This window comes from Tetrao urogallus (assembly GCF_951394365.1).
Source record: "Tetrao urogallus genome assembly, chromosome: 1".
NCBI classification, from domain to species: Eukaryota; Metazoa; Chordata; class Aves; order Galliformes; family Phasianidae; genus Tetrao; species Tetrao urogallus.
In genome coordinates, this window is record NC_136813.1 from 131591768 (window position 1) to 131613240 (window position 21473).

General features: G+C 39.0%; 1 protein-coding gene across 1 annotated transcript in view; it reads right to left on the reverse strand.

Moving 5' to 3' along the window:
- PTPRO (protein tyrosine phosphatase receptor type O) overlaps positions 1-21473 on the reverse strand; it is a gene marked incomplete at both ends in the record, with an annotated part of 149072 nt that overhangs the window by 18856 nt on the left and 108743 nt on the right. The window contains 8 exons of the mRNA XM_079549593.1: positions 271-354; positions 4012-4080; positions 6022-6142; positions 7501-7633; positions 10001-10140; positions 13218-13338; positions 15536-15687; positions 21277-21388. Of these exons, the coding sequence (XP_079405719.1) occupies positions 271-354; positions 4012-4080; positions 6022-6142; positions 7501-7633; positions 10001-10140; positions 13218-13338; positions 15536-15687; positions 21277-21388 (932 nt within the window). The remainder of the gene's footprint in view (positions 1-270; positions 355-4011; positions 4081-6021; positions 6143-7500; positions 7634-10000; positions 10141-13217; positions 13339-15535; positions 15688-21276; positions 21389-21473) is intronic.

The following is a 21473-nucleotide window of genomic DNA, read 5'->3' on the forward strand; positions in this document are numbered from 1 at the left end:
AGAGACAGCAATGAAATGAATATGATGATCACCATATAATTAGCTTTTTAATAGCAAAAATGGGTTGGAGCATAAACAGACATAAAACAGATGAAGCAGGGTAGCAAATACTTTGATACCCGCATCCTCTCCAATCCATGTTCTATTACAAGAAAATTATAACGTCAAGAGCTTTGACCCATTTGAAAGCAAAAGTATCACACCTTTTTCATATAACAGAAATTAACACTGTTTATACATTGCATATGGAAAAACAAGTAAATCACTTACCAAGGATTAATATAAAATGCCAAAAGATAATCAGTCCAAAGGCATGAGGGTAGCAGAGTTAGGAAAGCAAATACACTTCTACGCCTGTGAGCATTAATAAATAACATACATAAAGATGAAAAAGTGAGGAGAGTTAGTAAGACAAACAAAAGTCAGGCGATCAGCAAGTGCTATTCTAAAATTCAGCTAAATTCACAAAGGCTTCTTCTTACTTACTTTATAAGAATATTATTAGCATCCACAGAATTTTTTCTCCTCAACCTTATGCCCTATACACAATTTTCAGTCATCCAATATGAAATTCTGTTTGATCAGAATAAACGTGTTTTTTGGTATTGATTGAGGCCTGTGATTCTAAATCAATATTAATTGATAAATTGGAAGGTTTTCAGAGTAAAGGGTTTGAGAGTTTCATCCACAGTTTTCACCCATTACTTAAGTGGTGCTAAATCTGTTTCCTGATGTTTGGAGCTATTTCAAAACAGACATTGTTTGCTTTAACCACACATGACCATGTTCCTGCAAGTGATCCTGTGGGTATCAGTAGGAATATCTGTATCAGAGTTAAATTCAGATCATTCCACTCTTAATACCCTCAACTGAGTCAGATTTCCGAAAACATTCACGTAACATTTTGCATTGTCCTATTTTCAAGTATTTTCAATTCTCTCCTAAGTTTTTATGAAAATATCATTTCTGCTTCTCCTAGCCATGGTTTCATTGCAACTAACGGAAACTTGAGTATAAAATAGTACTAAATTTCTGCATTTGTAATTTTTTTGACAGACTAATCCAGGAGCACAATCAGGCCAATTGTTCCTTGTGGTGAGTGGAATATAAATACTTTGCAACTATGAAAAGCTCAAATTTCAACAAAAAATTGCCCCAGTAGTAGGGCTTCTGGCCAAATATACCTTCCTTGTTTTGTTTTCTTTTCTATTATTTGTTTTGGTTTTTTTGCATTGTTTTTTTTCTTCCCATCAGAAAATTCAGTGTTCTAAAGGTAATATCATGCCTCCACAGCTGTTCTGAAGAGGAACCACAAAGTGGAGTTTCTTTTTTCAGAAAACTTTTAACTCCTGGTTATTATGACATAGGTAGATACCGTACTTTCCTCGGAAAGCAAATCAACTACAGTAATCTTCCAGCCCAGAATGGAAAACTACCCTGACACTGATAACTCTAAGTTACATTTCAAAGAGTTTTACTGCTGAGTAGAATGGGCAGCGCAATTTATGCTGGGCACCTTCCCCAGATGTCAGATGCATGGGCCAGCCAGAAGCACAAGCTCTACGTGGAGCTTGAAGAGGCTGTTCCTCTTCTGCCAGCTCCTCTGCTGAACAGCCAGCCAGAATTTCCTCCTGAAAATGGCTAACAAAACCAGTGACAGTGGGTTATTCCTCTTTTGTGCTTTGGAGACAGCAACAGCAAAGCCAGCATAGCAGTTCAGTTTTCTGGTTAATCACATACTATAGTAGTTGTAGAATCAGCTTTTTACTGCCTATCTGCTGTTTCTATGGAAATGGACTGAGGATTAAATAGTGCCTTCCATAAGCACAGTGTTGGTGCAACAGAGAGCTTTTCACTAGTCTAAGGAAAAAGACACAGTGTTGCTAAAATACTCCTCTTCCCTTTGGGATACCCCACCTAGGTTTTCTAGGGCTTTTACTTTCTCTTGTGCACTGATGCAGAAGGAATTATTTAAGCTTGTGTCTTGTTCCATTGCCAAATCATCATGAGCAGTTTCTACCCTTGATCATATCACAGGTTAGTATGCTTGCCCACCTTCTTGTGCTGTTTACAGTATAGATTTAGGAGCTCCCAACTTTAAAACAACTGATTTTCTTCGATGTATGAAAATTACGTAATTGTGCAATTAATAAAATACTGTTTTCCTGGAATTACATAGTTTTTCACCTATTACTGAGATGTACTGAATTTTGAATTTTATTTACTTAGGGGAGAGAGATGCAGAGATTGATCAAATCCTGAAAACTCTGCTGAGCTGCCTTCTTCAGTGGATATTCAGTGGATATACCCACAGCACTCTTATTAGGTCCTTGTAACAACAGCTAGCAAAGTTAGTTTCTTAATCATTTGTACCTGTCTCTGGGACCACAGTTCCCATTTGGCTGCCTGGATGGACAGTGTATCTGTAGCTGAGTAGACAAGAAAGGCATGCAGAACAAGAAGTCTTCACTAATCCTCAGAGAAGTAAGGACTGTATGATTAGGGCACCTGACTTCAAATACTAAACATTTGTAAAGGTCTTAAGCAGGAATGTTCTCTAAAATTTATGTTTTCATAACAAAATTTATGTTTATATAAATAAATATCTATACACATAAATACACATCAACAAAATCAAGTAACAAGATCCTTCACTTACACGTCCAAACCTATTAATTAATTTCCTTTCCCACAAAAAAAGCCTTTCATGGTTTTAATAACATCCGTTTCTAGTTTAATCATTTGATTCGTTTGGATATTTAATTAACATGAGTGTTTGATCTTCTGCCTTCATCGCCATTAATACAGCCCGAGAAAGAGAAGCTGAAAGAGAGATTAGTTTCTACTGCTACAGCTGGCTGCTATTAAAGCTAAACCAAGCAAGTGAAGCTTGTTTAATATCCAGTTAATTAGCAGCACAGTAAGATATTGACAGGATTTGCTGGGCTTGTTAGTTCAGTTTGCATGCTTATTAGCAAAAGGCTTGTTGTGGTGCAGTGTCAACTCATTTAGTTCTGTCCTTGCTGGGCAGGCTGGGTCCCCTGAGATCATGGAAGTAGTTCCCAGTGCATCGCTTTCCAGCTTCTTAGCTGTCAACAAAGCTGATCACAAACATTAAACCAAGGTTCCTCCTACATACTAGAATGGGGCTGCAGGGGGCTAATGCTGTGTTTCTAGATATCTGTTTGGACTTGCCTTGAAAAACATGGGTCTTTTCATGGAGACTGATAATAAGACCATAAACCCTAGATCAGTCATTAACACCCATATGATAATCAAATTAGGAATGAGAATGGCCATACTGGTACCAGTGAGGTAGGCCGTAGAGCCCTTTTGCTTCTGTAAAAGCTAATCCTACTGACTATCTTTGTACAAATACTTTTCCTCAGCTGATAGTGTCAGTGATGGTTTGGAGTCCACAGTCAGTGCCTATAACCCTTGCAGGTGATTTTCTAGACTAGAAAAAATAAGCTTTCCTTCCAGTCATTTCAACAGCGCTGAACACAAATTTGCAGTAAATACTGAGTTGGTTTACATTTGTCATTGCATCCTTTCATTGCAAGGAAAAATAACTAACAGCATTTTGTGAAGATGGTTCGTGATTAATCATCTACAGACAAGCTTAATCCTGAAGAGTGGAAGTGCTGATGGACTTATAGATCAAGTTTCCACACTTGTGTTACTTTAGGAAATAAGTCTTCAAGAAAAAAAAATTAAAAAAAATCTGTGCAATAAGACTTCAACATCTATGCAACTTTGTTGACATGTTACACATCACACCCTACTAAAAATATCAGTTGACAGTACACACAGTCTTGAGTCATTGTTCAAGAAATAAAATCCTGAAGTAACAGGAATAGTAATTTTATCATAAATAGGGACAGTGATTGCATTAAAAAAAAAAAGGAAAAGAAAAAAAAAAAAAGAACTTTTAAAATTTAAAGGTCATGTTTGCCAATAAAGCAGAGATGGGGAAAAACATAATTAAAAGCTTTCTTTTTAAACACTCACCAGTTATATGGTAGCTTTCCATCTCTCTCTAATGATGCAAAATTGACAAAGGTTCCAGCCCCGCACTCCCTGTTTCAGGAAGATCATTGAGCACACAGTTACCATCTTAGGATTCGCAATGCTTGCAGTGATGCTGATTCAAGAGAGTACACCAAAAGTTTCTGAGATGTGCTGAGCACTCAGATTTGTTATTAGCTCTGAGTTAATGTGTGAAAAACAAAACTGAAATCCCTTAATATAGTCCTCCAAAACCATTAACCTGAGATTAGGCTTCCTAATAATCTTTAGAAAACCTAAAAAAAAAAAGAAAAGGTGGCTAATAAAAAAACTTAAATAAGCCTCATCTATTCAGAATTGGGATTTCTACAGTATGGCACTGAAACCCCTGGTGGCCTCAGTAAAAACACAAAAGATTTACCTTTCTATACTAAATATTCCCAGTTCCAACTCCTTTAAGGAAAAGATGTATATTTGTCTCCATTTGACAAACGTGTGGTAATTTTGAGTTCAGAAAACAAATGTGAAAAAGACTGAATTTCCTGAGGAACATCTCAGTGAATTTATCACGAGTTCACTATTTTCTGCTGCAAATGATAAACTGACTCAACTATTTTTCCTTCCTTGATTTAAACAAACAAGTGCTTGCAGCTTCACTGGGTTTACTTTTTAATTTCCTCTTGGGTTTTTTATCTTCTATGGTTAGAAGCAGTGTTGAAGAGAACAAGAAACAGCTTTAGGCTGTCTGCATAGTAATTCAATAGAGAAGAAAATTAATTTAGATGGTATTTTCCCAGAGCAAGTCATATATAAAAGTAACCAGCCACATAATATTCCCTGAAAGAAATGGCCTTAAAATCTATGTGATGTGGTCATCTGTTTCATGGAATATATAGCCAAGACTAGATACATAAAATGTAGACTTTGCTAGGTAATCAAGTCAAAGATTTTACACACAAGGCTTTTATATGAAACAATTACAATTTGCTAGAAGAGTAAACGAATATAAGGTATACAGCATAGATTACAAAAGGATGAAGACTCCAGGAACCTTCTAGACCCAGCAGATAAGCCACATACAGTGTGTTTGGAGTATTCTCCACTGTTTTCCTACTCTATAATGTAACTTACACAAAACTGAACTCTTACAGGTGAGATATCCAAGGAAAATTGAATGTCTGTGTTCAGGTATAAAGGATTGGTGCATACATCTGAAGGAACAGGTTCTGTAAAAAAAAGTTTTTACTTGTGCAAGATAATTTTTTCCTTTATCTGTACAATAGAACAAATGGGAATAGTTAATGCTATAGGTGAACAAAAGGACTTGAGATCTTTCCTGGGTTTGTAGATCTCAGTTTTTGCATTCTGACTGCATGGAAGGATGAGATCTAGGTAAGATAGTCTTCTTTGTGCCATGCTGCTGTTCCCATAGGATGGAATCCTATATGAATGGAGAATTTGGACAGACAAAGACCAGGAGTTGGATGTAGGCTGTCAAATGTTTTGGGGACAGACTGTCAAGGCCCTGAGTGCACCTTTCCTCATCCTGGTGGTTTGGCTAACAGGGTTGAGGCCTTGCATGGCCCCTGAAATGGAGAATCTTTGACCTGATGAAATGGAATAACCATCTTATCTGTTGATACAGAAAACCCCTGTTCAAAAACAAATGAAAGATTTGCAAATCATTTTGATGTCCTAATCATGCCAAGATGCCTCAAACCTAAATAATCCTTTAAGTTCCTGACACAACCCTTCTGTATTAAGTGAATGCTCTTCTTATTTACCCAATTCAGCAAAGTTAAAATCAGACAAACGTTCAGGCTGATAGCTCAGGTCCAGAATGAAGGTAAATAGAAGATATGATATTTCTAAACATCAGCAAGACCAATTCTGTGAAGGAATCACAAGCTTTTCAAGTATTAACCAAGTATAAAAACATCCCAAGTTATAGCTACTGGCATAATGTATTGTTGCATTCTGATAATTTTGAAATTAACATAAATCTGGACTCACCTGGCCATTTGTAGATGTTTCCTCCTAAGCACAACAAGGGTCACCAGCAGCAGTCCAATGAGAAGGACACTTAGAATGGCTAACACAGAGATTACCACTATGTTGGGATTCATCTCAGTAACTGCATATACAAACAACGGGATCTTGGTTATTTGATTCAGAAGAACTAAGTTCCCTTAGCCCTACCCATAGCGTTATATTTATGAATTGTTCAGCCTAGAGTTTTACAGAGAGGAAAATATACTACTAGACATAAAAGGATGTTTTGACTAGTTATCGCTCTTACAACATTTCCACAGGGAAATGACTTCACTGTGGCATTTTGTGTCCTGATGTTTTTATTTCTTTTTCCTTAACTGCCATACTTAATAAAAGAGAAAAATGGACAAGGAAATACAAAATACAGATGTTCTTCATTGTCTATGTCTCCAAAGCACACTTCCAACTCTGAAGGTGTTCTTCAGCAATAGTCAATACCTTTCTCTGATCCAATAGCAAAATAACAGGCAGAGGCTCTGTTAACGTATTGGGTTGAAGTAGATTGAATGACATCGTCAAATAAATTTTAACAGTATATTCTGTTTTCACTAAGAGCTCAAAACAACACTCAATGACAAAATCTTGATTTATTTTTGTTCCATATTACATTTATCAGTATTACTAGCATAAGAGCATTATGTAATGAGCATTCTGCTCATTACATAAGAAAACCTGTCTGCTCTACTTGCTCAAAATAACTTTACATCCAGAGAAGCATTTTTAAAATAGAAATCACAGAGCTAAAAGTCACTGAACTAAATTTCAGGCATTGAATTCCATGATGGAGTAGTGTATGATGTACAGGACGCATGACTAAAGCTACGACTTATGCTAACTAAGCAGTGATCACGTTGATCATTATGAATGGCAGAGTTTAAATAAAAGTCCATTGTTCTGGACAATCCAACACTGATTTTCATTCTTCAGAGCCAGTACAATGCTAGACTTGATGGCAAGCCCAGAGAGCCTCCAGTGGGAGTTATCCCTCTGGCATGTGATGGCTCAGGATACCCCACTCTCTCTTCATTGCTCTCACTCTGTCTTCACTTCCTCATTGAAAATTGAAGAGATTTTTCTCCTTAGGAGCTCATCAGTGTGATTTTCATTGTTTCATTTGGGATTGGCTGACAAGATGGTTTTTTTTTCCATACATGTCATCAGGCAATGCACTGATGTTCAGCCTTGAAACTACAAACCAGGTCTCTAATTTCTAAAAGCCAGCAGAGAACTGAGCCACTAGTTTGCAACTTAGCAATCAAAACCCCATCAAGGTTTTAATAAAAACTTTTAAAAGTTACTTCCCCATCCCTACTACATCTGGCATCTCTTCCACGACACAAACAATGTTTGGTTGCCAGCATTGCTGAGACCAGCTTTAGAAAGCAAGAAGAAACAGATGCTGCAGCTGGAGGACAAAGTAGAAAGGGAAGTGTTGCTTACCCATGGTGGAAACTGCAATGAAAGTGGGAACACTGGGGCTATTGTGGCTGAATGTGGTCACGCTGCAGTTGTAGGAAGTGGCAGGAGTTAGGCTGGAAATAGTGACTACGTGTGAAGAGACAGTGACAGGTTCCTATAGACATGGAGAAAAACACACAGTAGTTTGTGTCTCCCATAAATGCAAGAACACAAATCATTGTTCTGCTCTCCTCCCACTTATTTGAAATGATAAAGTTAGATTTGGTGATAAAAGCAGTGCTTTGAAACGTAGGGACAGTAACCATGACCTGCCCTCAAACACAGGCATCTAGTCTGGCAGAAGAGGGGAGAGCAACAGGGGTGAAAACAACAGTGGGAACAGCCCAGAGCACCTCAGGGAGCTCAGAATCCCTTGGGGTGGGCAGGAGAGTGCTTTGCAGTGGTTTGGCCAGGCACACTCACTGTGGGGAAAGTGCTGCATCCCCTGGAACATTCCCAGAAGTAGGTAGAAGCTCTCAAGCTCGTTACTAAGCCACACAAGTAGGAGGAAAACAGTTATTTTTTATATAATAACTTTATGCAGTGTTTTAATTTCTATGTCCCTAGTTTTATAAATGCTAGTCTGGAAAAAAAAAAACAAATATCATGTATGGACTGATTTAAAGATAGAGGACTTTATGGTTCTGAAAACTATACTTACTGAGAGTAAGTACTGAGAGTACTTTTCTGTACTCCAGCAGAGCTAAGGGTGGGTTGCAGATGCAGTAATAGGAAACTGAGTGCACAGAGTGCAATGCAGCAAGCCCTGAGCACTGGATATTTTCAGTGGCTCATTATCAGCCAGGGATTCCTTCTATATGATAAAGGGTTCTTCTTGCAATGCAATTCTGATTTACATTACACAGATGAAATCACATATACATGAATATAAGGTAGGAGGGTTGTAATCCCTCAGCTGAAAGCAGGGGACATGTTTTGGACTTGGTATGATGGTTTTTTTTTCCATTTTCCCCTCTGGAAAGAATTAAGTAAGTCAAACAAAAACCCAAGATGTTCAAACATGGAAATCTGTTGCTAGTTTAAAAATGGAGGAAAGTGACAAAAATATTCATGCAATTACCATGGAAAGTCACAAATAAAGGATTTTCACCGGTCTAAAGAGAAAGCATCCATTTTTAAGGTTTAAAAAGGAGTCCTTCCCCTTTTGTCACAGAGACAGAAAAGACAGTGATGAATCTAACGAGAAGTGAACTGCTAATCTCTGTGCATTTCCCACTGCCAGATGTTCGTGTCAACAAATGAGAAACCACTGAAGTTCCTGCCAAACGGAGCAGTCTTTTTCTGATGTTCTTAAAACATAATTGCTCAGCACTGAAGCCGCAAATCCTGTGGTACCTTTCTTGTCTAATCACATCATTATTTTGAATCTCTGCTAAGTAGATAATGACTTCATGATCTCTGTCTATTCACCGTGAAAAAAACAGGAATCCAAAATTGGAATCCAAACTATCCAAAAGATTCAAGTGCTTCTGAACATTTTCTCCTTTATTCAGTGCCTTTCTTAACTTAAAATATTAAATATTAAGCAATACTGAGTTAAAGAGGGTGTATATATTTTTCGGGATAATTATAGGTCCGTGTGGGTTATTTTTTTTTTTTTTCCTGAGTAACTCCCCATTCTGGGAAAGTCCAGATGACAGTGTTTCATAGCACGCAATCACAGTGATTCACTAAGCCGTCAGCTAAACCACAAAGTAATCCTCATACACAATGTTGAATAGCAAGAAATCAAAACTAATACTGATCCTCCTTTTCACAGAACAGCTTTACCAATCTAACTCAGGTGTTCATGTGTCCAAAGAGCATACGTGTCAACATGGAGAGAAGGAAAAAAAGATTATTTTCTGAAGTTGAATCTGGAAGGAAATGCTGCAAGAAAAAAATGTTTAAGAAGTAGCAACATTTTCCCATAAAGGAAATCTGAATAGCACGTAAGATCCTACTTAACTTCAGTTAACAGTCCTCAAAACCAGGAGAACAGTAACCCAGTAATAATTAGATACTGTATAAAAGAGCTCAGCCCTGTAGCATCTAAATATGTCTATTTTTCCCATTTCTAACCAAGCTACCTGAAAATTTTCCCATTTCTGCTCATTGACATTCCCTTAGTTTTGTGGCTCTTCATGTTTTGCAGACTATAATAGAGTTCATTTCATGACGAGGCAAGGATTGATACTGCTGCTGTCATGGATGAACATAGCTTCTGCTCAACCAGTAACAATCTCATCAGCAAGATCAGCCAGCCTTAACACTGCAAAATAACAAAATATTTTAGCATTTCAAATGCTTTAGCCGCTCAGCTCTAAACGCTCTAATTCTGAACCACCCTATCACATTTGGTTGAAAACCTAAACCCTGGACTTTAGAGGCAAATGCTAAGCAGTAGACAGTAAACCTAAAAGATGCCAGGCCTAGTCAGTTCTAGAAATGAAAAATAGAAAACAAAAAAGACCTAACATACCTGGACTTTAATTTCTTGCTTAGATCCAGCTTGCTGGCAGTAGACTTCAAAGAAATCAGCCACTCCTTCTTCCACCCACAGCAGAGTGACAGAGGTCTGAGTCTTGTTGACAGCAAACAGTGACTTTGGAGGTGCTGGTTCTAGTTAAAAGAAAATCTCCTTTTATTAAGCTTATCTCGAAGTCTTTGTACAACCAAGAAGAGGAAGCATCACATAAAAAGAAATGCAATGTCCAATGCCTTTCTATCACTCATTTCCTTCAGATAGTCTGCCAGCAAAAAGCACTGTCCCTCATGATGATATGCAACCAATGCAAAATGGGAAGGCGATGAAGTGTCTTAGTTTTGTTTGTTTTTTTTTTAATTTAAAATGTTCTCTATTTGGGCAGTTGAATAGTCACTTCCTTTTTCACAGACTCTTTTAGGGCAATCAGCATATTGTACTAATAGAAAAATGCTAACAGAATCTCTTTCAGGAAGAGATGTCTGCCCACCTGTTAGCAAAACATTTGCACTGATAAATATTTGCTCTGCAAGGCCTGACCCAGGAGATAATAATGAAGCAGCCCCCCCAAAGTGAGCTCTGTCTAGGTCCACTTAATTGCACCAGAGGAAATATTTAATCATTTGGCAGTTCAAATAAATCTTCTAGTCTGTCTTTTTTCTTCCAGGTTAATATTTAAAGGCAATTGGATCTTCACTCATTTCAGATAGTTCCAGGAGTTTTCTCTTCTCACAGAATGTAAAAGTCCAGATCTCAGAGGCTTTTAATTTATTGTTTTTGTACTTGTTGCTGTTGTGATGTCTGAGACTCCAGGAGCATTGGGACCACGGGAAGGGTATCTTGAAGGGCAGAGAAAAGCAATCCTGACTAACCAGATACAACAACAATTTGTTCTGTTCTATTCCTTTTACAAATAATTTGTTGTTATCACTGCATAGGACGCTGTCACAGAAGCCTGGATATGATGTGTAAGATTCATCACAAAAAATCCAGCACAAAGGAATTGTTCAGGTGGTTATAGATTTGGAAGAAGTATCTGTTCCCCAGACAATCAGATCAGCATTCTAAGGTTTGAGGCTGTTAAGAGTACATTGGCAATCGGGAAAGAGGTAAGAGAGCAGGGCAGGGACTGAGGCACTTTCACATGGCTGCTTCTGTGTCATGGGGTCTGCAGTATAAACATTGTCCCAGAAAGACATCGGAAAGCATCTTTCTCTTTCAGTTATACCCATGCATCTGCTCCTGGATTTAGAAATACATTCCATCCCTCACTCCAGGTAAAAAATGATCTCAGTGAAAATATGAGTTTCAAATTTTGGCACCATCCCAAGCAAATCTTCCTTTTGCCTCCAGCAAATGGCTTGATTTTTCTGCAAGTGGAAAGTTGCCAGAACGAAGCAAACATTATGGAGGGAAGAACATTTGGCAGGAGTGCTTAAGTGACTGCCAAGTGCTGAGTTGTCTATCACTTAGAATCAGTTCCCACTACTGCTAATTACAACTCCCAGTGCTCCCTCAGAAAAAGAGAGAAGGAGAACCTCTCATAAAATACCCTTACAATTGCCCACTCAAAGTACAAACAGGGTGGAGGGAAGCAAACAACCACACAGAAATCTAGAGGCAATTTATCAAAACTGAATTGTTTCTGCTTTCTTTTTGTTGACAAAGAGAGCAAGAACAAAATAACCAGGAGAGTTCAACAAGAGTCTGCTGCCCTGCCAATTGCTGTTTTCCCTGTCCATAAGGAAAAACAAGACACAGCGAGGATGCAGGGGGTGTAACATTAATAACACATGGCATTTATAGACCTGCATGGAAGATAAAGCTTGCTGATATTTTGAAATATTCCAAAAATATTTGGGTAGTAGTAGCAGGGGCATATACTTATCCTCTGCATGGAATGTACACACTTAACTGTGTGCACAGATATACCGTCTTGGGCAGAACAGACGAGGAGACTTGCATAAAGAAGGGAAAATTCATGGAGTTTGTTTCAAGTATTTCCTCTGATGAAAAGACCTGGAAGTACTTAGATTCTTGTGGCGGTATTGTTCGCCCCAGCACTGTCTTAGGGATTTGGGTAAAAAAGAGCTATAGAAAAGGACAAGTAGATAATGACTTCTAAAAGATCTCTAATTCATTATAAATTACGAAAACCTTTAATATCACTCTTTTCACTGTCACTCAGAAAAGATATATTATGTGTATAGAGAAGATAATCCAGTTTGAAATTACTGGCTCTCCTAACCCACCTTCACAGTGGAGTTAATGCCCGTAAAAGCAGTTAGGCATGCTTCAACATTTCACAGCTTTAGGCACCAAGGAATCAATAATTCCACGTGCATGCAAAAATGAAGTGAAATCTCTTGAGGCACAGCAATGTACTGTTCAGTTTTCTTCAGAGTTGAAGGAAGACATCTTTTTGTTTTGTTTTGTTTCTTTGTGTAGGTTACACACATTTCTTTTAGAATGATGCAGTGCTCCTCAGCCATGAATTTGATTTTTTTTTTTTTTTTTTTTTTTTTTCTCCTGTGTGTGTGTGTGTTTGTAAAGAATACTCTCACTGATCTGTATTTAAAGATGGATGTTGGTGTTGGAGAAGTTGAGGGAGGGAGGAAATGTGGAGGGACGACCCGTCCCTAGAGGTGTTTGAGGCCAGGTTGTATGGGGCCCTGGGTAGCCTGATCTAGTATTAAATATGGAGGTTGGTGGCCCTGCTTGTGGCAAGGGGGTTGGAGCTTGATGATCTTTGAGGTCCCTTCCAACTGAAGCCATTCTATGATTCTACAAAGTCATACCAGGTGGCAGAATGCAGACTGGGAAACAGGCAAGACCAAGATTTGCTCTGTACTGAAAATTTCAGCTGGGCAATTCGAGTTTCTGTTTCCAAAACCTGTGTGTGTTCAAGAATTCAGTAAAATACAGAGTAGAGTTTTACTCCCAGAAAGACAGTAAACAGTTTACACTCCATTTACAGTCAGATTCTGCTACTCTTGCTCTTCTGGAGTAATACTATTTAGGGAATAGTGTCACATATGTGAATGGGACAATCTTCACAGCAAGGAGAAAAAAAAATTGCAGCTTTCCAAGAGAAATGTGATCACAGGTACACAACTCTGAAACGAGGAAGATGACAAATCTGCTGACAGAGTGAATTCTGCATTTTAATGAGTGGAGTGTGTTCTTAGCTTGCAAAGAAGCACACAATTCTTACCCAATTTCACAAGCTGGGGCAGGGAAGTATTGCTGCCTCTTTCAGTACAAGCAGTTACTGAAAGGTTGTAAATGTCCCCCGGAGGCAAGCTCAACACTGCAGTCATCACACTGCGTGTTACCTACAATAATTAAAGACAAAAATTCTTAAGTACAACCCAAACCAGATATTCTTCTTCTAAAATTAATCTGGTTTCTTAAAGTACTACAAAGAGAGCTCTGCACATCAAAGCAAATTTGCTCTGCACACTCTAAACTTATTATATGACCCAGCACTGACTGGAGTTGCCTACAGATTCGAAATGAGATATGATCCAAATCCAAGCTAGGGTTTAACAGACTGCAACTAACTTCTTCCTATTATTATGGGAGCGAGTTAGTTCCTTATTTCTCCAGGGCCACAGAGAAGGGCACAGGACTCAGACACTGCAACAGGCTGTTTTCAGAGGATTTGTAGGCTAACTAGTAATGGTGCATTCAGGAATCTCATGCTGCTTTCCATGGACACTTAATTTTCAGCTGAAATTTTCAGATCCAAGAGAGATGAACGGTTCTGAATGCAGACTAACAGTGACTAACATTTGTTTTTCCACTCATTTAAAAACTGAGCAACTTCTCCAGAGTCTTCAGAAATACAAAAAGAGCAGGAAGAAGTCATCATTACCTGATTCTATTATCTATCAATTTTAATAATCCCACAAGAAAAGCATTCACATTAAAAATCTTTACCACAACAAATCATGTAAAGAGATAATCATATAGTATCATTTTCAAAGGAAACTATTTCTGAAAGTGACTAATGCAGCTTAGCAGAAAAAATACGCCCCTAAGCCTGAAAGCATGATGCACCCGTATTTACAAATATAAGCAGTACCATAAAATTCAGTCATAAATAGCTTATTCTAGGTATTCCCGTAAAAGTATTTGCTGGGTACTCTTGTTCTGAAAATAATATAAAGAAAAATATCCCTTAAGATGGCTTTGAAGTTACATTTGCGTGTATTCTGTGCTGTAGATACTCTCTATTTTTAATCCTCTGTTTAATAGAAAAATTACATATTCCATGTTCATTTCCATTTAATCTTGTATTCGATGCTTATTTTATATTTATTAAATCTAATAATTTTGTATTCAAGTATGCTTTATCTAAAATTGTTGCATAAAAGTCAGAATTTTCCCTGAAAGAATAACTCATAATAATTATGAGAACACAACTTTTGGAAGGAAAGGACGGGAGGGAAATTTCAGCAATGTTTTTTTCAAATTCCATGGGTAAAATACTTTATCTGTTGGGAAAAAAATAAAATGTGGGATTTCCTTTTTTTGTTCAAAACAAAGATCCAAATATTGGAAGTTCCTACTGCTTATAAATGTCATGTTTTTGAATAGTTCCACTAATCATGTAATTAGATTCATGGTGCAACAAGCTCCAGATGGGTTCACTCTTGCAGCCACTAGGAAACCAATGAATTCTCTAATGCTCCGTATAAATTAAAATAAAAAATTGCTTATGAATTTGCACTTATGCTGAAAATCCACTTTCAATTCAGCATCTGGTGAATCTTCAGCTGGAGAAAACCTTTCATTTGAAAAAGAGCAGCCACTTTCTACCTGTAAATGATCAAAACATCAATAGCAGTGCTGAAGGTCACAGGCTGCGAGGAGCTACATTGTTGGCAGTATGTGCTCCTATGCAGCAATGCTTTATGTCCAGGGCTGCTCTTGCAGTTCAGGTTAAACATGCATCTTGATAGCCTGCTGAAGTGTGGCTTTATTCCATAATTGCAAAACTCAGATTTCTTTTTCTAACTGATTTTTAAATTAGCTCAAATAGTTGAGAAGAATGTGCCAAGAATCCATCGTAACATCTGGCAAGTTTTCCAGCACTTCTGGGTGAAATCCTTTTCTGATCAGCTTGTGGTACATGAGTCCAATTAGAAAATGGGAAGTGATAGCACCTGGTATAAATGACTTAAAAAAAAAATAAAAATCATACAGTAGTGTAATGTAGCTTATTATTGACCAGAAATTGAAAGTAGCATTTCTGTTAACTGAAAAATACTCTACAATTTCTACTGGCTGCAGTTCAGAAGTTCAATAAGCTGTTCCTAAATTCTCACCTAAATTAACAGTATTTTTTGTTGGATTGCAATGGAAGCATTCCACCCACTGTCTGTCTTGACAGCTTGAGTGTTCAAAAGAGCTCACACACAGAAATAACTCTGACTGATTAACCAATGTGCTCAAACACTGCGATACAAAATCATCAATTAAGCAAAAGAATACAAAGAGAATGATACTTTCCCCAGTCATACTTACACTCTTCTTGATTTTTTTCTTTCCTTCCGCAATGACCATCCAATGCAACATCCTGGAATGAGAGAGGTCAGTACCATCTCCTCCATAGGTCCAGGTTACGTACAAAAGGTGATTATAATATTCTATGGAGGTAATCTCAGGTGCCACTGGTGCTGAAGGAATAGGACAAACATATTACAGATGTGCTCTAACACAACTGATTACCAATTATTCCAATAATAAATTTCTGCCAAGGGATACTACTGGGAAAAGAGTATCATGACCACAGCAGAAATGTATGAGTAAAATCATCTGCACTTTATACCGGTGAGTACTAGCTGAAAGAAATGAAAAACAGCTTTTCCCTGAGGAACATTTGGAACAGAAATTTATTTTTGTTCACAGCCTTACAGTTTTATAAAAAAAGAAAGAAAGAAAGGAAAGAAAGGAAAGAAAGGAAAGAAAGGAAAGAAAGGAAAGAAAGGAAAGAAAGGAAAGAAGCATGAAGCTCCTGACTGATAGAAACCATTTTCTGAATCAACATTTATAAATGAAATTTAAAGCTAAAAGCCTCGGATATTGCTTCACTGTGTAATAGCACTGAAAAGCAATGACACTCAGTGACTAATAAATAAGAACTGTCACACTGAATAACTTGGATAGCTTTTCCACAGGAGAAAAGGAACAAACAACAACGAAAAAGCAACAAACTCTGAACGTGAACAAAAGAATGTCTCTTTGCATGAAAAGCTTCAGCCCTCTTTGCTCCCAGTGTGCAAGTCCCTTCATCAGAGAATCACAGAATGTCAGGGATTGGACAGGACCTCAAAAGATCAATGAGTCCAATCCCCCTGCTAAGCATTAAGTCTCAAATCTACAAACACTTGGCAACTTGTGGACTATGTAATTAGGTATTAGGCAAAGCAGCTGTTGTCCCTTCTCTTCCTCTATACTCTACTCCATAGCCCTTTGAGCCTGTTCAAAGGCTGGCTGTATGGTGGGTTGCTCCTGTGGTCAGCCAAAACCTTGATTCCCTGTGACACCAAAGGAGCAAGACAACCACCTACAAAGCTATCCTCCTAAAACAGGTGTTTAGAATGAGTAAGAGAGGTGCCTCTCTCCCTATTATTTGAAGAGGGAGCATAACTGACTGGCTCACCTTGATCACCTACCTAACTGAGAGCTGCACGTGCCCTAACTGGGATTTGAGTTGAGTGGAGCACCCAAAGAGGAAGTCAGCAGTTGGTAAGCCCTGTCCCTCAAGGTGTTATGAGTGGAATAATCTGGAAAAAAATGGGAAGTGTATGATTCCGTGTGCTTGGCAAATTCTGTAAGAGCCCTAGAGTGAAAAGGACATGGATGGATCTTCTTTAGACCACAACGAATTTGTTTGTGCCTTTGCAGAGGCATTGCCCTGCTTCCTAGCAGAGCCCTGGGTGCCAGCAGCCGCGCAAAGGCAGCATGCACTGGCAGCACGGAACTGCTTGAAAGGGGCCACACGGTGTCACTGCTGCTTTCACGAAGGCTTTTATGACTTTATGCTAAGATCTGTTAGGAACACAGATTTACTCAAGAATGGAAGCAAATACAACGACGGGCAATTTAGAGTCATTTAGAAGCGCTTAGCAAGACTCTTCTCTCAAATTCATCTTGAGATCGCCCTTTTATGCTTTTGAGACAAAGCAGCATTACGTAGTACAAAATCTTTAAGGTAATGCTTCTTTAATTTATAGAGTTCCCAGTCCATCCTTACGCATTCTTTACAACCTAAGGCCACTACTAGAATGAATCTTATGTGCTATGAATAATTTCCTCTTAAACTTTGATACTGATGACGCATTTGCCCTCCTAACACTCACATAGCTTTAAGTTTAGCTATGTGACAACAGTACCTGCAGCATATGTGAAATATGACCACAGGCCAGGACTGGTGTGCCCCTTAGCACCATTTTTCACTGAGTTGCATGGAAAGGTTGCAGAAAACGACATAGCCAACCTGGCTCAAGTGACAGCTGAAAGCATCCACTGGACCAACAGAGGGCAGCCTTGCAGGATCTGCCTCTCTATCCCTGTTTGTTCATTTGTTTGTTTGTTTATTTATTTTCAAACCTAAAGGCATCCTTGCCACAAAAGAAAATGTTGGTGGTCTGAAGTACCCTTGCTTACGATTGCTTTAAGATCCAGCTGCTTACAGCAGGTGGCATTAAAAACTCATTAGTCACCACAGCAACACCGGCAGTGCCACGATCTCTCCCTGTATTATCACAACAGCATGCAGCTGTTCCTGCAGGAGCCTGAGAGCAAATGCTGCTTCTGGCAAGATTTACTTAAGGGCAGTCTGGGCCCCCAGTCTCCCCACTCTCCTGGAGACATCTGACCAGCTGTTGAGGAAGAGAACTGCACATCACCCAGTATCTTCTAGCACTGTTTTCATTTCAGGCACTATGGTCCAGTGAGCTCCACGTGGGATTCTGCTCTAGGGAAATGGTCTGACAGATGGTGTACAATCAAGAAGCTCACTAAACCTGGTATTTAATATTTTTAAGTTTGGTTTTAGTGGGTTTTATTTTTTATTTTTATTTTTTCTAACTCTTGGCAACCATCTCAGGCTATGCGAGGAAGGTAGAGTTGTTCAGAATGACTCAGAAAGGGACCAAAACCTCCTTTAAACATCTTCTCCCTTTGGAAGGAAACAGGCTGAGGGTGATAAAGAACCTTGCAGTCCCCTGACAGCTTGAGATAGCACAAAGCAGCACGTATTGGGGACAAACATTTCCAACCTCCAGACATGAAAAATTGGCATACCTCTTCCTGGTGAGTTAGCCTGACAGCATTCTCAGGACAAAACTGAAGAGGATTCAACTAATAATACATTCAGAGAACAGAAAGGTATTTCATGCTTAAATTTGGTTGTGACTGTCTATTGATAAGCACTTGTAATTTGGCCAAATCTAATTTATTTTTATTTTTTAAATCAAGATTTTCCCCTTACAATGCTTAAGATCTGGCTCATTGGTATTCAGTGTTTTCATCAATACACTGAAAATGAAAGCACAGCTGATGAGCCATGCAAGTGGCACAATGATTGGTAAAGAAGAAAATGCTCAGGATAGGACTGTGATTTAAATTATTGGCCCCTCTGCTGGGCCCATTCAAACAAAACTTATTTTGGACAACCAGGTGCAATAATCTTTAGGAAAAAGGAAAAATAGCTACCCTAGGAGGAGTTTAGAAGGCACAGAATAGAAGCAAATCAACACAGACCTCCAGCACGATGCTATAGGAAATGCAATCATTGAGATGCAAAAACAGAAGAGCATTGAATAGGGAGCTGATTTTGCCTCTGCAGGAGTATTCAGCAGCTGGCACTGCAATTTTAGGCACAGGTTTTCATTGGTAGAGACAGTAAAAATTAGAGAGGCAGAGTTGGGAAAAGAAGTTGCATGAGAAAATGCCTTACTGAGAGTACCTAAAGAGTTCTGTGGATAGAATTCATCAAAAGAGAAGTGTGAAGGTAAATTCTGTGTAAAGAGGAGGGGAAAAAAATAAGCTCTGAGGCTCTTCAATCAATAAGTAGAAAATGTAACAAGAATCATAAACTGGACATTAAAACTAGATAAATGCAGATCAGGAGCAAAGGATAAACCTTTGATAATAAGAATTAACCATCAGTACAACTTTCTAGGGGGAGTGGTGGTCTGCTCCCTCTCTGAATATGAGTTGGCTTTTTTGCAAAGGGGTTTTGCCAGTCACAAATGGGTAACATTACCTGAGGTCTTCATTCTTTTCCGATTTGTGTACGTCTGCTAGGTAAGGAGTTGATCCATTTTTCCATGTTGTGGCAGTAAAAGTCCTTACTTGCCCCGCACAGAAATCCAAAATTATCCTGATAGAGGCTTATATTTTAGAATAACTTCCTATGTTCTACTGCATGTTTTGGGAAACAACAAGTACATTGGCCCTACTAGAGTATTTCCACTCAAAAATGCTGAACCTGGTACCCAAATGAGTTGGAAAAGACATTTATTCCCTCACACAGCAACCAATCAGCTGGAAAATTTCTTCCTTACAGTGAAAAAGAAAAGATGACTGATGCCGAAGGGCAATGAGTGTCCTTAAGATTTGTCTTGGGGCTCTGCTGGATGCTGTGAGTTTATGATGCTCCAGACAAGTGACAGGATTTGTCCCAGCATACCCTGGGATCAGATATTTGAGGATGACAAGTTTCATTTGACTTCAATGGAGCTAAGACTCAACGCAGTGATAGTTTTGTTCACGTGGTTCTGTTGGTCCATTTTTAACCATCATCACAAAGAGGCTTTATTCACTTCCCTTTCTCAGTTGCATCCTGTTAAGGCTTTCACGAACCAGAAAATCTTGTTCTAGGTTACTATCTGTTTTGGAGGAAATAACTATAGCCTGATTTCCCTCGTAATGTGGTTTTTACAGCTGGGAAAGAGAAGTGAGACACATTTATTTCCTCTCGTGGTGCGCCTCAGTTATTTACTGCTTTCAATCAGCAGTATTTCTGCAAGGTGAGCTAAATGATGAGGAATAAAAGCAAAATGATTCAGTAGGGGACCTTGACTCAAGCAGTCTGGGTGCTGGAAGCACATGTCAGGGAGCTCACAGGAGGTCTCAAATGCTGTTCCCTTTCTGGCTAATCCATGTTATATATTGAACACTCCAATTCAAACTGGCAAGAGACAAGGGAGTGTGCTAGATTCAAAGCTGGTTCCAGCTGGAGGAAGGAAAGCAATGGGGGTGTAACAAGTTCCTACAGCTGAGAACCTCGACTGGGAGGGACTGGTCAGGGCAGAGCTGCCCAGTGAAAGTACACCCAGCGGAGGTTGCAACATCTTGATCTCAGCAGCACTCTTCTTATTGCGCACACACAAAATACACTCAACAGAGAAGGCAGATCTGGCGCACAAGAAAAATGTGCTACAAGACATAGTTCTTGCCTAGATCTACATGATGCATGCAGAACTCTACTCCATGTTGGCTAAGACATCAAAGTCTAATCTGTGGATAGCTGAGGGGGAAAGGAAGGAATTCTACGAGTCTCAATACAATTCCCTGAAAGGAGATTGAAGTGAGGTGGGGGCTGGCCTCTTCTCCTGGGTAGCAGTGATAGGATGAGAGTGAATGGCCTCAAGTTGCATCAGGGGAAGTTCGGATTGAATATTAAGAAAAAATTATTCTCAGAAAGAACAGTGATACACTGGAATAGGCTGCCCAGGGACGTGATGGAGTCACTGTCCTTTGAGGTGCTCGAAAACAGTGTGGATGTGGTACTGAGAGACATGGTTAGTGGGCATGGTGGGGATGAGTTGGCAGTTGAACTAGATGATCTTAGAGGTCTAACCTTAATGATTCTGTGATTCTCTGATATGGGGACAGTGCAAATACATGGAAAAATATTTCACAATATCAGAATTCACGCTATGCATCTACCTTTTAAAGTGCAAAACACTCAGTGTCATAAAAGACAAGCACAGTCACAGGCCTCACTGGAGCTATGCCTTCAGCTGATGGAGGTGAGACAGAGTAATCCAACACTGTGCTTTGCACAGCAAAATTATACCTAAAGCAAGACTAAGAGCTTTCTTTGAGAAAGCAAAAACAAAACCAAGGACAACCCCTCACTCTTAACTATTAAATACTTGGATTTTCAAGTATCTGCAGGTGAAACACAGCATTTTTTTCCCATCCTCCTGCTTCTGGCATCATTTCCACGGTCTCTTCAGAGTGCTGCTTACCTGTTATGAAGCTGATGGTGGAGCTGTCACAGCAGCTCAGCTCTGGGTCTCCCCAGGTCACCATGGTGACCCGGAAATTGTAGTACCATGCAGGCAGCAGGTTAGCTATCCTCTGCAGGGAGACAAAAGACAAACAGCAGCTCAGCAGAAAATTTACCAGAATGTGGTGTGACTTAAAAAAAAAAAAAAAAAAAAAA